Source organism: Emys orbicularis, chromosome 6, assembly GCF_028017835.1.
Source record: "Emys orbicularis isolate rEmyOrb1 chromosome 6, rEmyOrb1.hap1, whole genome shotgun sequence".
In the NCBI taxonomy this organism is placed as follows: domain Eukaryota; kingdom Metazoa; phylum Chordata; order Testudines; family Emydidae; genus Emys; species Emys orbicularis.
This window is the reverse complement of record NC_088688.1, coordinates 27,104,768-27,119,240: the sequence shown is the minus strand read 5'-3', so window position 1 is coordinate 27,119,240 and position 14,473 is coordinate 27,104,768. Positions and strand designations below refer to the sequence as shown.

The window sequence follows — 14,473 nt, the reverse complement described above, 5'->3', positions numbered from 1 at the left end:
ACGTTTTTGGTTCAAATTTTGATGCAATTTTACTTGTTTAAAAAATGAAAAGTTTTTTTGTTTTTGAATAAAAATATTTTTTTCAACCTGAAACCTACATTTTCTTTACTTTTTTGGGTCACCAGAACATTTAAAAAAATTATCTTTGGTTCAATGCAAAACAATTTTTTTGGTTTGGCCAGTGAACACAACTCTAATCTTGACTGTTGAAGCCAAAGTGAGTGTGTGGGGCTCAGTTACTTTGCAAGTAAAAATATGTCTGAGTATATTTAATATAGAAATCAGTGAGACACAGTGAATAAAGAAACCTACAATGTTCTTTATATCTAAATCAGTTTTTAGAGTAAAATTGCATTTTTAAAATATGAATATATTCTCATTAATTACAATTCCAGAGTTTGCATTTATATCTAGTGCTGATACTGACTTGGAATGCCTTAGATGTTTAAAGACCACCCCTCTACTCCCTTTTGCTCTGTTCCTGGAAGTCTGAACTCTCTTTATACGTAACAGCTAGGAGAGTGAAGGATAAATGCATATTGTGTAGCTATAGGACCCATTTCTTTTTGAACTTTAAGGTATCTTCTGCCAGGTGCTTGGAATAATTTTATTGGAAACTTTTTCTGATTACTTAGTCTGAGCCAGGGTAATGCTTTGTAGGGATCACTGCTTGCTGCTTAATGCTATGATGGAAGATGAAATGAAATGTTTACTCTAATCTCTTGTTTTCAACCATTTACACCTCTCTTAAAAAACAATAACAAAGCATTTGGACTAAGTTTGTCATATTTTTCAAAACAGAAATTGTGATATAATAGATATATAATTTCTTATCTTGTAAGAACACAGTTGGCTTCTAAAATTTCACTCATGGTGGTATCTGTACCTTCAGCTAAGGCCTGTTATGTGAATGCGCCTTGCTGTGATCCCTGCACTAGAGCCCATGTATTGCAATGGAGATTTGTGACTCCTGCTGGGACGCAGCAGTGCTTTTAAACAGCGTTAATACTTTTCTCAAAGAAGAATGCAGGCTCTGTTGTTACTAAATACAATTTCTTCAAATAAAGCAAAGTTACAGCCATTTGAAAATGAGACAATTTCTATTAAGTTGCATCTTTCTAACGTTTGCACTAGCTGGATTTATTTTTAATGTGTGTTCATACTGTTTGTATAGCACCTAGCACAATAGGGTCCTTGTCCATGACTGGGATTAGTAGATGCCCTTGCAATACAAATTACTGGTGATAATATACCAACAGGGAGGCTGATGTAGTGACACTTGGCTAATGTCACCTCTATTATTAATATATATATATTTTTGGAAAGGGAAAAAAATGGATCTAGAAAATTTTCAGTGTAGTGATCAACATGTCAGTCCTAATAATAATGCTGTAATACTAACATACACTTAGCATACAATGGAAGGATAGTTATTTAACTTTTTTTTTTCCAATTCTTTCCATAGCTCCAAAGGTAGCACCAAATTTTACTGTAGAAGAAACCTCATCAGATTCAATATTGGTAAAATGGGAAGACATTCCTGTTGAAGACTGCCAGGGGTTTTTAAAGGGATATATTCTTTACTTTGCAAAAGGGGAGAAAGGTTCTTCAAAGACTAGTTTTACGGACGAAGGTAAATAAAATATATGGTCCTCAATTTTCCTGTAAACTCCCAGTACTTGCTAATGAATAGTCCTTTAAGAAACAATTGTTTAATTACAGTTCAGTTGGCATTGTTCAACACCTAAATTGGCCTTTCAGAACTGGTGAAGACATTTAAAATACTAACTGCTCATCTGGGCAAGAGTAGATGAACTGAGTGGAATTTCTAGTTCACTAGGGTACCCACATCACACAAGTCACCATGACAATGAACATCCAGTCCCTGAGGAAGACACTGAGAGTGTGAAAATGGCAAACCCTCCAGAACTGGGTTTAAGTGCATTGGCAGTGTGGTTGGGATAATGTTGCATTGCCATTGCTCATGCTATCTCTGGTCTGTAGATAAAGAGAAGGCCAGTTTCTTTCCCTATTAGTGTGATACTTTTCATTCAGTTCATTCCAAAACTGATAATTGTGGTAGTGTGCAAATGATAGAAGAAATAACCTTATAAGATGTAATTGCACTTACCAGAGATGTTCTGAAATGTAATTATATGAAGTCTGTAGCAAATGGTGAAGTTCAGTGCATGACATTTTTATTTTCAGCTTGCAGTTTATTAATGTTTAGTCTGCCATAATCCTTGTTCTTCATTCTTTGGGCTTGTCTTTACTGCAAACTTAATTTGAGTTAAAATTTGAGTTCTGCCCCCAACTCAAGGTTAGGATTGTGAGCAGGCTTTAATTCCAGTTATGGTGATGCTTTTAACTCAAGCTGGCTGGTCCATCAGGAAGTATAGGCTAAAACTTGATTTAGCACAGCTAGTCATCTGCTAACACAATGACTCCGTAGTATGGATGCAGGCTAAGTCTTCCAAGGCCTTCTCACAATTCCTCCACATGTGCCAGACAGGGCAAACAAGTTCTCCCACAGTTCATTAGGAAAGAATTCATAGAATGGCTCAGCTTGCAGCTGTGCTAAGAATGCAATTATATGTCATCAGAAGTCTTAGTGCAGCATCAGTGTGGACACAGCAGCTTGAGTATTACTTCATAGCACGGCTGCTCTCACTCGAGCTGGGCTAACTTAAGAGGAGTAACTCAAGTGTACATAATGAGAGTTACTTCTGCACTGAAGATATACCCTTTGTGCTGCTTAATTAACACCCTGTTACACTACACAGTAGTGGATTTTCTGCAGCATAATTCTGTACTCAGGATTTCGCTCCATTAAAAAGATCGTTTTCCAGTTTAATTTGAAGTTTGAGTTTTGTGAACATATTCTAATGTGGTGTACGTTCCCTATCTTTTTAAACAGAAAACAAAACAGAAAAGAATATTACTGACCTAACGAAAAAGTCTTTGAGAATACTTGATCTTCAAGGCAAAACAAGTTACCGACTGGGCTTACGAGCCTATACCGTTGGTGGAATAGGCCCATCGAAAGACCTGTATGTGGTGACAAAGGAGAATTGTAAGTTGAACATTCCTGTTCGCTAATTCTTCTAGCATGGCAATGCTTAAGTCAAACAGTACCATGATCTTTATCTTGGACTCATCTGATGTCTTTTCCTGCTTAGCTATCCCAGGACTGTTATCTGTATTTTTAAATAGCAGATCGGGGGCGGAAATTAACCTTAAAGCTATTCAACTGTTACAGCTACTATGAAGCTCATAATAATTAATGCTTGTTTAAAAACTTCATCAACTCATACATATGGATGGGGTCCGAACTCATAACTGCTCAAAAGATTGAAAATTACTAAAGCCACCTGAGGATGGGAGGGGAAAAAAAAAAAGAGGTTTACTCAGTTTGGAACGAAGAAGTGCATGAAATGACTGCCCAGAAGGCTAAACGGGCACTTTCGTTAGTGGAGAAAAGGAGATGCTCAGTGATCTTAAAAGACTAAACTAGGTAAAAGGCAATGCACTTATGCAACATGTAATTAACCTGTAGAAATCACTGCCACAGAATAACAAATAGTTTGATAATTTTAAATAGCCACCTAAAATACAATAAACACTAGCAGTTATGCTCTCTGGGATAAAATTTGCAATCAGTCCTATCATCATGCATGTGAAGCTTAGTACCAATAGGGGATCAAACAGAAACCTCTTCCTTTTCTACACACTATTTCACAATTGACCAACTACATTATCGGAGGGTTTGTCTTTTGCAATGAAGGATGTGGTATAGGCCCCTGTTGTAGGCAGATGGGGCTTGATGAGTCGTCACTGATCTATAAAGCGGCCTATAATATCTGGGAATGTTACAAAAGGGTTGTGAGCCACAAACTTTGTTGATAACTTTGAATATCTCTTACTGTTTTTCATTATTTTTTCCCAGCCGTGGGGTTGATCATTGCCATTCTCATCCCAGTGGCAGTAGCTGTTGTGCTTGGAGTGGTGACCAGCATCCTTTGCTACCAAAAGAGGGAATGGTAAACACTCATTTTCAGTTAAATTCTTCTATTTGTTTGTGTTGAGTAATTTATTGCCTTCCTGTGAGGGGGTGCACTCACCTCTCATGAGTGCCTCCTGTTGGCTGGGTGTGGTGCTGCCTTCTTATTTTTCTCCTGGTGCCCCCTATAGGCTGCTGACCTCGCTAGGCAGGTTTTCAGTGGCCCAGCACTCCAGGCAGGTCACACACAATCTAAAATGGACAAACCCCTTCTAGGGTACTCAAGTCAAAAACAAATATAAACAAGTCTTCCAGTTCCCTGGCTCAAGCTGGACTCAGCCCATTCTTCCTGAGGGTACCTGCTCTCTTCAGTCCCTGTTGGGCACCTTTAAATCTAGCCCCCTTTATTGGGCTTTTAGTAAAGAATCTTTTACCCTCTTTAGGGTTTAGGTCACTTCTCCACTGGCTGGTGCGGGAAGGGGGACCCAGGCCCACCTGCTACTCTGGGTCCCAACCCAGGGACCCTGCAAACAGCAGCCACGTGCTGCTTTCCGTAAGAGTTGCTGCTGCATTCCCTGGGCTGTTTCACAGTCGGTCTCATCGCCTTCACTCATTACCTTAGGGTTACAGTCCTTGGGGTCTCTCTGTCTTATCCCTGCTTGAGCAGGGTCTCTCCCAGGCCTCCTTCCCTGAAGAGTTTTGCAGCCTTCCAGCCCTTCCTCACCCTTCTGGTCCTAGCCAGTGACTGACCTGCTAAGCCCCTTTGGCTCCTTTTAACTGAGCCTGTTGGGCTCTGATTGGTTGCTTCCCTGCAACCTTTCTAGGCAGACCTGGAGGAGCCACCTTCACTGCTCCTGCAGGAAGCCTTAAAAGGCCTGGTACCCCCTGTCATGCTTCCCAAAACACCTGAGGATTTCAGTGGGCTTTACACAAGACCTTTGGGTGAGGGTGGGTGGTATTCCCATTTTATAGTTGGGAGGGATAGGAGGGAAGGGAGGCCCAGAGATGTAGCGATTTGGCCACAAGGTCCCACAGTGAGTCAGTGACAGAGCCAGAAGAACCCAAATCTTCTGCTCATTGTCCAGTGCTCTTCTCCTCCACCTGAGGCTGCATGCAAGGTCAGGTGTAGTAGAACTCGAATTAAAATGTGTAGAATTAGGCATACATTTAATTTGTGATCTGCCCATGATCAATTTACAGTCCATCTTCAAGCTTTCAGAAACCTGAAACTCCAGTGGAAGCATCAGAAGAATGTGTACATTTTTTTTACATGCAGCCTAAAGCACAACTGTGTGAAGTGAAAAATTTGAACAGTTAAAGTTTATACTCTGCGTTGAGGATTACGACCTGATAGTAACATCATGACTGTTTTTCTTGCTTTCTTATTTTGACATGCTGAACCTTTGCTGGTAATTTTGAAAATTACTTAACTTTTCTCTATAAAGGATTAAAGAAACGTTCTACCCTGACATTCCAAATCCTGAGAACAGTAAGGCATTGCAATTTCAGAAGAATATATGTGAGGTAACCTTCATTTTAATTAAAATTTTAAGCATCTAAAACAGTGGTCCCCAAACCGAGGAGCCCGGGCCAGCCCCCACAAGGAAGTGGGGAGGGAGCACTACCCAGCCCTGCTCTTCCCCCAGCTCTGCTCCAGCCCAGCTACCAGTCCCTGGCTGCAACTCCGCTCCCGGCCTGGAGGGAAGTGGGGGGGTGAGAACATGTTCTATTACTGGTAAGGAGGGGTGCGAGAGGAAAAGTTTGGGGACCACTGATCTAAAATGTACAGTTGCATCAAGAAGATATGTCCCAAGAATCAGTAGAAGTGATATGTTCTAGCTTATCCCCAACTGTTAATTTTCTTCCTCCTTGCATTGGCAGCAGTGTGAAGCGAGGGTATGGCATTCTCGCCAGCTCCCTTCCATGCCCACTACTGACAGTTTGTAATTGGAAGTAAATGGAAAGGCAAACTAATGCTTTCAGAGTAGATTACATAAGAAAGATAAAAGGGAAATAGTGGTTGGTTTTATATTAGAAATATTTTTTGGCAAAATTCATGAATAGTTTTGAAGTTGAACTTGCTAAAATATTATAAAATGAGCTGAATATCAAATATACAAACAGATATATGAGGAAGCGGGGGAGTTGAATAGTTGAATAAGTTGAGTAGTTTTTTGAACAGTAAACAATTGCTCTGTTGCAGTGTATAGATGGTGATACTTCTCCATACTTTAATATGCAGCAGGTTTAAAACAAATAAAAGGAAGTTCTTCTTCACGCAGCGCACAGTCAACTTGTGGAACTCCTTACCTGAGGAGGTTGTGAAGGCTAGGACTATAACAGAGTTTAAAAGAGAACTGGATAAATTCATGGTGGTTAAGTCCATTAATGGCTATTAGCCAGGACGGGTAAGGAATGGTGTCCCTAGCCTCTGTCTGTCAGAGGGTGAAGATGGATGGCAGGAGAGAGATCACTTGATCATTGCCTGTTAGGTTCACTCCCTCTGGGGCACCTGGCATTGGCCACTGTCGGTAGACAGGATACTGGGCTAGATGGACCTTTGGTCTGACCCGGTACGGCCTTTCTTATGTTCTTATGTTATGTTCTTATGTTCTCTCAATTTAACTAAGCAAACCACAGTACAATATACAGTAACTCCTCGCTTAACGTTGTAGGTATGTTCTTGAAAAATGCGATTTTAAGCGAAACAATGTTAAGCAAATCCAATTTCCCCATAAGAATGAATGTAAATAGGTGGGGTTAGGATCCAGGGAAATTTTTTTCACCAGACAAAAGACTATACACACACACACACACACACACACACACACACACTCTCTCTCTCTCTCTCTCTCTCTCTCTCTCTCTCACACACACACACACACACACACACACACACACACACACACACACACACACAGCATAAGTTTTAAACAAACAGTTTAATACTGGTACACAACGATGATGATTGTGAAGCTTGGTTGAGGTGGTGAAGTCAGAGGGAGGGGTATTTCCCAGTGAATGCCTCACTGCTAAATGATGAACTAGCACTTGGCTGAGCCCTCAAGGGTTAACCCATTGTTGTTAACGTAGCCTCACACTACAAGGCAGCCTGAATGGAGGGAGGAGAGACAGCATGGCAGACAGAGACACACACCATGTAAGGCCTTGGCTACACTCGGGAATTCACAGCACTGCCGCGGCAGCGCTGTGAAGCGCGAGTGTAGTCGCGCCGCCAGCGCTGCGAGAGAACTCTTGCAGCGCTGTATGTACTCCACCTCTCCGAGGGGAGTAGCTTGCAGCGCTGCGAGTGAGCGTGCAGCGCTGCAGGCTCTGATTACACTGGCGCTTTACAGCGCTGCACTCGCTGCGCTCGGGGGGGGCGTTTTCACACCCCTGAGCGCAGCAAGTTGCAGCGCTGTACAGCGCCAGTGTAGCCAAGGCCTGTAAGAGAGAGAGAGATGCGCATTGCCCGTTTAAGTACGCTGACCCCACTCTAAGTACACTGCCTTTTTAAATAGATCAGCAAATTGAGACAGCAGCTCCTGCCAGCAAGCTCCCTCCGTCCTGAACCCTGTTGTGTCCCCCCCCTGCTCTTTGGAAATGGGGTAAGCAGGGGGCAGGAGAAGGGGGGAGGGGGACACCCTGACATTTGCCCCCCTTCCCTCCCCCCCCTCGCATAGCAAGCAGGAGGCTCTAGAGAGCAGCTCCAAGGCAGAGGGCAGGAGCAGCACAAGGCAGTGTGGGGAGGGACAGCTGAACTGCAGGCAATTGATAGCCTGCTGGGCGGCTGCCACACAGGGAACTTAAGGGAATGGGGAGCTGATAGGGGGGCTGCCGGCCCACCCTGGTTCCAAGCCCCCACCAGCTAGCTCCAACGGGCTGCTCTTTCTGCAAGCAGTGGACAAAGCAGGCGGCTGCCAAACGACGTTCTAAGGGAGCATTGCGCAACTTTAAACGAGCATGTTCTCTAATTGATCAGCAACGTAACAACGAAACAATGTTAACTGGGATGACTTTAAGTGAGGAGTTACTGTACTGTCTATATGAACTAAAATAGTATTATGTTTTCTTAATATCCAATTCTTTTGCATTATCCTCACTTTCCTGCTTTTCTTGTGGCTTTTTTTTAGGGGAACACAGCTCTTAAAACCTTGGAAATGAACCCTTGTACCCCGAATAGTGTGGAAGTGGTGGAAACGCAATCCACAGTCCTTAAGATAGAAGACACAGAAATTATATCCCCTGGAGCGGATAGTGAGCTTCCTGAAGATGGGTCTGACCCAGAAACAGGAAGCCACGTGGTGGTGTCATACTGCCCACCAATCATTGAGGAGGAGATCTCCAGTCTACCAATAGATGAACCTGTGGGATCTTCTCAAGTCATTTATATTGACATTCAGTCAATGTATCAGCCTCAAGTTAATCCAGAGGAAGAGCCAGAAATTAACTTTGTCACTACAGCAGGCTATAAGCCACAAATGCAACTGCCAATTAGTGCTATGAAAATGGAGAGTCACTCACCCACAGAAGAGGACTTAGATAAAACTGCGGGCTACAGACCTCAAGCAAACACTAATGTCTGGAAGTTAGACTCTCCAGACTCTCCTATATCAATTCAAAGCAACAATGAAAATGGATCTTTTGGAAGTCCGTGCTCCATTAATTCTCGACAGTTTTTGATCCCCCCAAAGGATTATGAAGACTCTCCCACCCATAATAACACTGGGTGGTCCTTTACAAATTTTTTTCAGAACAAACCAAATGATTAACAATCATGGTAATCGTCATTTCATCTGAACCTGCCATTCAATAAGTTCTTGTTCCTAGTGTTGTCATATCAGCATGGGTTATCCTTGGAGACAGTCAGCAGCTTTTTTTTTTTTTTTGTGAGCTGAATGTTACCACATTTAAGTTAAAGTGTTAATGTTCCATTTTAATACAGGCTAAAAACTCAGTTATAGAAACTCAGTTATTACACTATGAAGATATAGGGGTTTTGAGGTTAGATCTCCTCGTAATCCTAGTCAAAGAACTCTGTCTGCTTTCAAGTTGTGTTTCAAGATCAATGTGATCTCATACAACTTGTTACTTTGAAAGGTGTTCTACTTCTGTTGTTAACTGGCTCTTATAATGAATATTCAGAATAACTAAATCCAAATCAGTTTACAAACTGTCTAGATGAGGGTGATGGCGGTAGGTAAACTTTCAGTCTAAGGGTAGGTCTACACTTACCTCCGGGTCCGGCGGTAAGCAATCGATCTTCTGGGATCGATCCCGGAAGTGCTCGCCGTCGACGCCAGTACTCCAGCTCGGCAAGAGGAGTACGCGGCATCGACGGGGGAGCCTGCCTGCCGCGTCTAGACCCGCGGTAAGTTCGAACTAAGGTACTTCGAATTCAGCTATTTTATTAACGTAGCTGAATTTGTGTACCTTAGTTCGAAGTGGGGGGTTAGTGTGTACCAGGCCTAACAGTTGGAAATTACATGCTTAGATTGGTAGTTAATTAAATCTGTTACCTAGACATTACAATTAGCACTTTAATCTGTGCTTAGTTAAAGTCCCACGGGTAAAAATATCATAATCATTTAACACTTTAAACAATGGCTATTCATGTTTGTTGTTTGATAACCAGAACTCTAGATTCTGTACCTACTGTACAATGTTTATTCAATATCTGACTCAGGGGTACAAACTTGGAAAATGAGTATAACACTGATTTAAACCTCAACAAGAACTGCAAAATGTTTAAACTTCAGCATTAATTTTTTAAACCTTAAAACACTATATTTTTTCTCTTTTGGTTAAGGAGGTAGTATTTCCTAACATATTGCACTAATGTGTTTTGTATTTTAGAGCTGCAGCTCCAGATCTGCTACCTCAAAGAGGTTAAGCATCTTTTTCTTCTAGAAACACTAGTTTAGACCATTATTAGTCTAGAACTAAAGTGCTGTGAGCAGGCCACCCGAGTGATTAGTCTCATTCTTCAACAGTTGTTGGTTGCATTAACCTATCAGTAGAGACTGCTCTATAGATTGCATTTAGTAGCACTAGCTGCCCAGGCAGATTTGCTCCACCAGTGAGAAAGGTTGGTCTTTATCTGTAATAGTCCCCACCAGCCAGGAAGACTCTCTGTGGCTAAACTCCAGAAACATTATCTACCAAACAGAGCACTCTTTCCAAATCCTAGATGGAAACATACGGTGAGATTTCTCTACAGGCAAGGGGGATCCCAGGTAAGCTAATGCCACTAATGGTTTTTAATAGCTACTCCCCAGCACTGGTCACCCAATGTAATGCTCTAATGGCAAGATTAGCATTTGTGTGTGTTTTTAAAGAAATGTTAAAAATCATCATCGTTGAGTATTTCTGCTTTCACACCTGCGTCACATAAACCTGCTATAAACAGCTCTAATTGTAACACTTCAATGTATAAACATTAGGTTGTGACAGATGCATCACAAGAACCAAGCCATTACTTCATTGACTTTGTTTTTTAAATGCTTTATAACTTAAATCTGTTTCTAATTGTTAAAAAAAAAATGGAGGGTCATGTGATGCAACATTGAAGTAAAACAGTGTGCCCTTAAGCTCTTAGCTAAATCCTTTTAAGGTCTTGATTTCGAGCATTAATTTGTGGCTCCTCAAAATAATTAATTTGCAGAAATAGCTTTCTAAACCGAGCACTGAGACAGCCAGTCCTGCTGAATTTGGTATTAGACCCACAGCTCTGAAGTAGTTGGAGCAGATCAGGAAGACAGGACTCCAAAACCATCCACATCCACTGCATGTGGAACTGTGATCTGGCCGCCCATCCGACAAAAATTACCTTAAACCTGATCACAGCAATAAATACTAAGATTCTGTATCTGCACCCACTTTTCTTTATACTTCAAAAGTGGCATAACTTACCATGATCTATGTTTGGCTGAGTCTCTTGGATAAAAATGAATGTCTTTCTCCAAGTGTTCCCTATCCTCTCTTAAACCAAAAAACACTGGATGGATCAGGTATTGATTTTTATGTGACATCAGAGGATACTGATAATCAGCTTGATGAGGCTTGAAAGGCAGAAAACAAAAGAGGGTATTAACCTCTTAAAAATCTGATTTATGGTGAAGGCACATTGCTCCATCAGGAGATCAGAGAACATCCTGTCCTTGGGACCACTCTGCAAATGTGGAGAAAAAAGCAATTCCATACCTTGGTCTATTATCAAAATTCTCATTGACTTCCCAGATGTGTGCAGGGTACCAGGTTTTCTTTCAGGATGTGAAGACGGTAACTTCAACGGATGGGCTGTCAAAGGACAGTAGATCCTTGGAGATTTTTATTTATCGCAAGTCATAATGCAATTGACTTTTGAACTGCTCAGAATTAAATTTAATCTTTCTTGGGATTTCTATACATAACTACAAGTAACTCACTTCCTAGACATGGTAGCTAAATGAGAAACTCCACAATTGGGAATACAAATTGGAAGAAACTCTGGTGGTGGCCTTACTCAATCTCTTCTTGCTACCGCACAAATTTTGTTAAGAAATGCAAGTACATGCCCCAAGGTCTTCCATCTCCTGAACTTCATATCTTAAAATCCCTTTTGAGGATTAACAGTGGCAAAAAGCCCTTTGCAAATAGAGGTTTCAACATTACAAGCAAGCGCCATACTTTGCGCTGCACAGACTTTACTATTTTCATTAAACTTTGAACAAAATCTGTACATTGCAGATTTATAATGCAGATTAGTTTGAGTCCATGGGAAATGTATAGTTTTATTTGCTATGATAAATATTTATGCAAAGACAAATCTTAAGTTTTTATCTATGCAGAGTACCATTATATTACATTTCTTTTATTTCACTTACCTGGATATAGCATTTGGTAATCTCCAGTACTTATATAACTGTCCCTTTTTGTTTCTCTTATACAATTGGAAAAAAATTAATTAATTGGATTTGCCTGGAACAGAAGATCAGTTAAGCCCACGACAGATGCAGTATACTATACCTGCTCTCAGGTTACACTGTGTGTTTCACCATTTATTGACAGTAAAGGCAACAATATTTGAAATAATTTGATTTCTGAGTGATGAGGGAGCACTTTATTTTCTTAGCGTACAGGGCATTCTGCATTGTGACCTAAACACTCAAGTAAAGTGCAGGTATTTCTTCTTTCACCAGCTGTACTACTTTACTTTTTAAAAATGTGAGTTAGTTACATCCCTTGCACTGGCTTTCTGGGGCACTTTCTGATCTTGGGGTTTATGGCCAAGAACTCCTATTCTCAATGCAAGGGCTTGAATACCCCCTTCGCATTATGCCACTGTAATGGGGATGAGACTAGTAGGTGAGACAGACAGGTGTGTGTCTATATGCTGTATGTGCATATATCATATACAGTGTGTTAAATTGTTACAAACCAGTTAGCAGCTGTCTTCATAACAATCTAGGCCTGGCTAGCAGTGCAATTCAGTTATGTGCTAGTTCACAGATACAGTGGAGTACTTTGAAAGCTACTTCAGATGCCTGATGTTAAAGTAAAGATTGTCATTTTCAATTAGCACAAACACCAGAATTTTCAGTAAAATCTCCAGGAAGAGGCATAACAAATTAGTGAAGATGTCAGCCAACCTTTGGGTCTGAAAGGATAAAATAGGATTGAATGACTAATATTGTTAAGTGATTGAATTTCTTTCCAAACCTGTGCAAATGTACACTAATCGCTGAAGCGCCTTAAAGAAAAAAGTAGAGGCGTAACTAGTCTTCCATACCAAGGTTACTCTCTATGCATGGTGCTGTTTAACTTCCATAAACATTAATGGGAGTTGTAAGGAGAAAGCCACAGGTTTCAAATGAAATTAGGCTCCTTAATTGATGCCTTGTAGTTTCCCAATGAAATCTCTTTGTTGTTTTCCCCGTTTCTGAAAAAGCCTCTCATATAATAGAAAATTTTGCAACACATTTTTCTTTTTTATATCTCAGCCTTTGGATTTATTAAAAACCTATAGATATGTATTTTAAACTGGGGGAGTGAAGGAATAAATTTTACTTCCAAAAGAGAGTTGAATTTAATAATAAGGGCTTCTGTCAATGCACACTATCACTCTGTTTTAGATCACGGCTAGTTTTTCAGTTTTAACACTGTTCAGGCATCTAAGAGATGTTAATATGTTTTTGGGGTTTTTTTTAAATGTCAGGCAGTTTAATTCTGGAGCAAATAATTTATGCTGCTGCTTTTTCATTTTGAGCCATGTGTGGTTTGTAGGATTTTGTTTTGTGGAAAGGATTTTTGTATTCTCTCCATTATTGAGCATCAGTAGCATTTGATTTATTTGTGTGTACTCTCTATTCTATGTTCATTATTTGTGTTGTATTGACTGATACATGGGGACTTGGAATCCTAACTGATACGACATTTTAATTAGGGTTGTAAATTTGAATAGCCTATATATGATATACCTCACAAAGCTGGTTAATATACCATCAAATGTAGTAAGCTAACATTACAGATAGTCAGTGAATTTTTTCCTCTGCCATGTGTTCTCTGCATATGCAGGCTTAGGACCTGATCCTGCAAACACTCACTACTATGTAGGCCTCACTATGGTAACTAGTCCATTGAAGTAATGGGCCTCCATACAGTAATGAGCACCACACCTGATAGAAACAGCTTGCAATACTATCGCTCAGATTGAAGTCAATTGGCAGATTCAGCATATTACTTTCTTACAGTATGTCTGCACTTCAAGCTAGCAGTGTATTTCCCAGCAAAATACTTTTGCTGGCTAGTGTCTCCTTGAGTTGAAAGTCTTACCTCCAGCGCAAAGTGTAGATGTATCCTTTGTTGTACGTGGTGGGATGAGGGTGTTAGTTTCACAGGGAAATAGAAGCCTGGATTACTCTGAAGAGGAAAATACAGGCCTTTGAACTAAGTTCACCTAAGCAAGGCAAGTTTGGGCCTTGTAGCCATTTGATGCAGGTTTATATAGTGTGGTCCCCTGAGGCTGTCCCTCTGACCCACGTTCAGTTGAATGTGAAATTGCTCAGAGAGAGAGAGAGTAATTGCAGAATCAAAGGAAATTGTATACATGGGAGGGGGCAAAATACTCCAGAGAGAAATGTAACAAGATCACCAGTGCTATATTTTTAGTCAATTTAATTATATTGCTTTTTGTTATTGTACATATTAAATACACTACAGTAATAGATATGACTGTCATTCAAAAGCTATATTGGAAATATAAAGGAAAAACGTGGATATTGATTAGACTGGAAGAATCAAATGGATAGCTGTGCTGTGTTTTACTATAATAAATAGCTAGTATATCCTATCTTCTCGTGTAAATAAAATAGTATTCTCAGTTCCAAAGTAGAGGAATTTAATGAGAACTTTAGTTCAGATGGTTTTAATATCATTTCTAATTTTTTTAAAAGGTCCTAAGTTATTTATGCAAATATATACTTGTACTTATAC

General features: G+C 40.4%; 1 protein-coding gene across 1 annotated transcript in view; it reads left to right on the top strand.

The window, feature by feature from the left end:
* Positions 1-8,772, top strand: part of LIFR (LIF receptor subunit alpha) — a 41,222-nt gene extending 32,450 nt beyond the window's left edge. The window contains exons 16-20 of the mRNA XM_065406827.1: positions 1,466-1,633; positions 2,918-3,073; positions 3,947-4,040; positions 5,446-5,524; positions 8,134-8,772. Of these exons, the coding sequence (XP_065262899.1) occupies positions 1,466-1,633; positions 2,918-3,073; positions 3,947-4,040; positions 5,446-5,524; positions 8,134-8,772 (1,136 nt within the window). The remainder of the gene's footprint in view (positions 1-1,465; positions 1,634-2,917; positions 3,074-3,946; positions 4,041-5,445; positions 5,525-8,133) is intronic.
* The last annotated feature ends 5,701 nt before the right edge of the window (positions 8,773-14,473 follow it).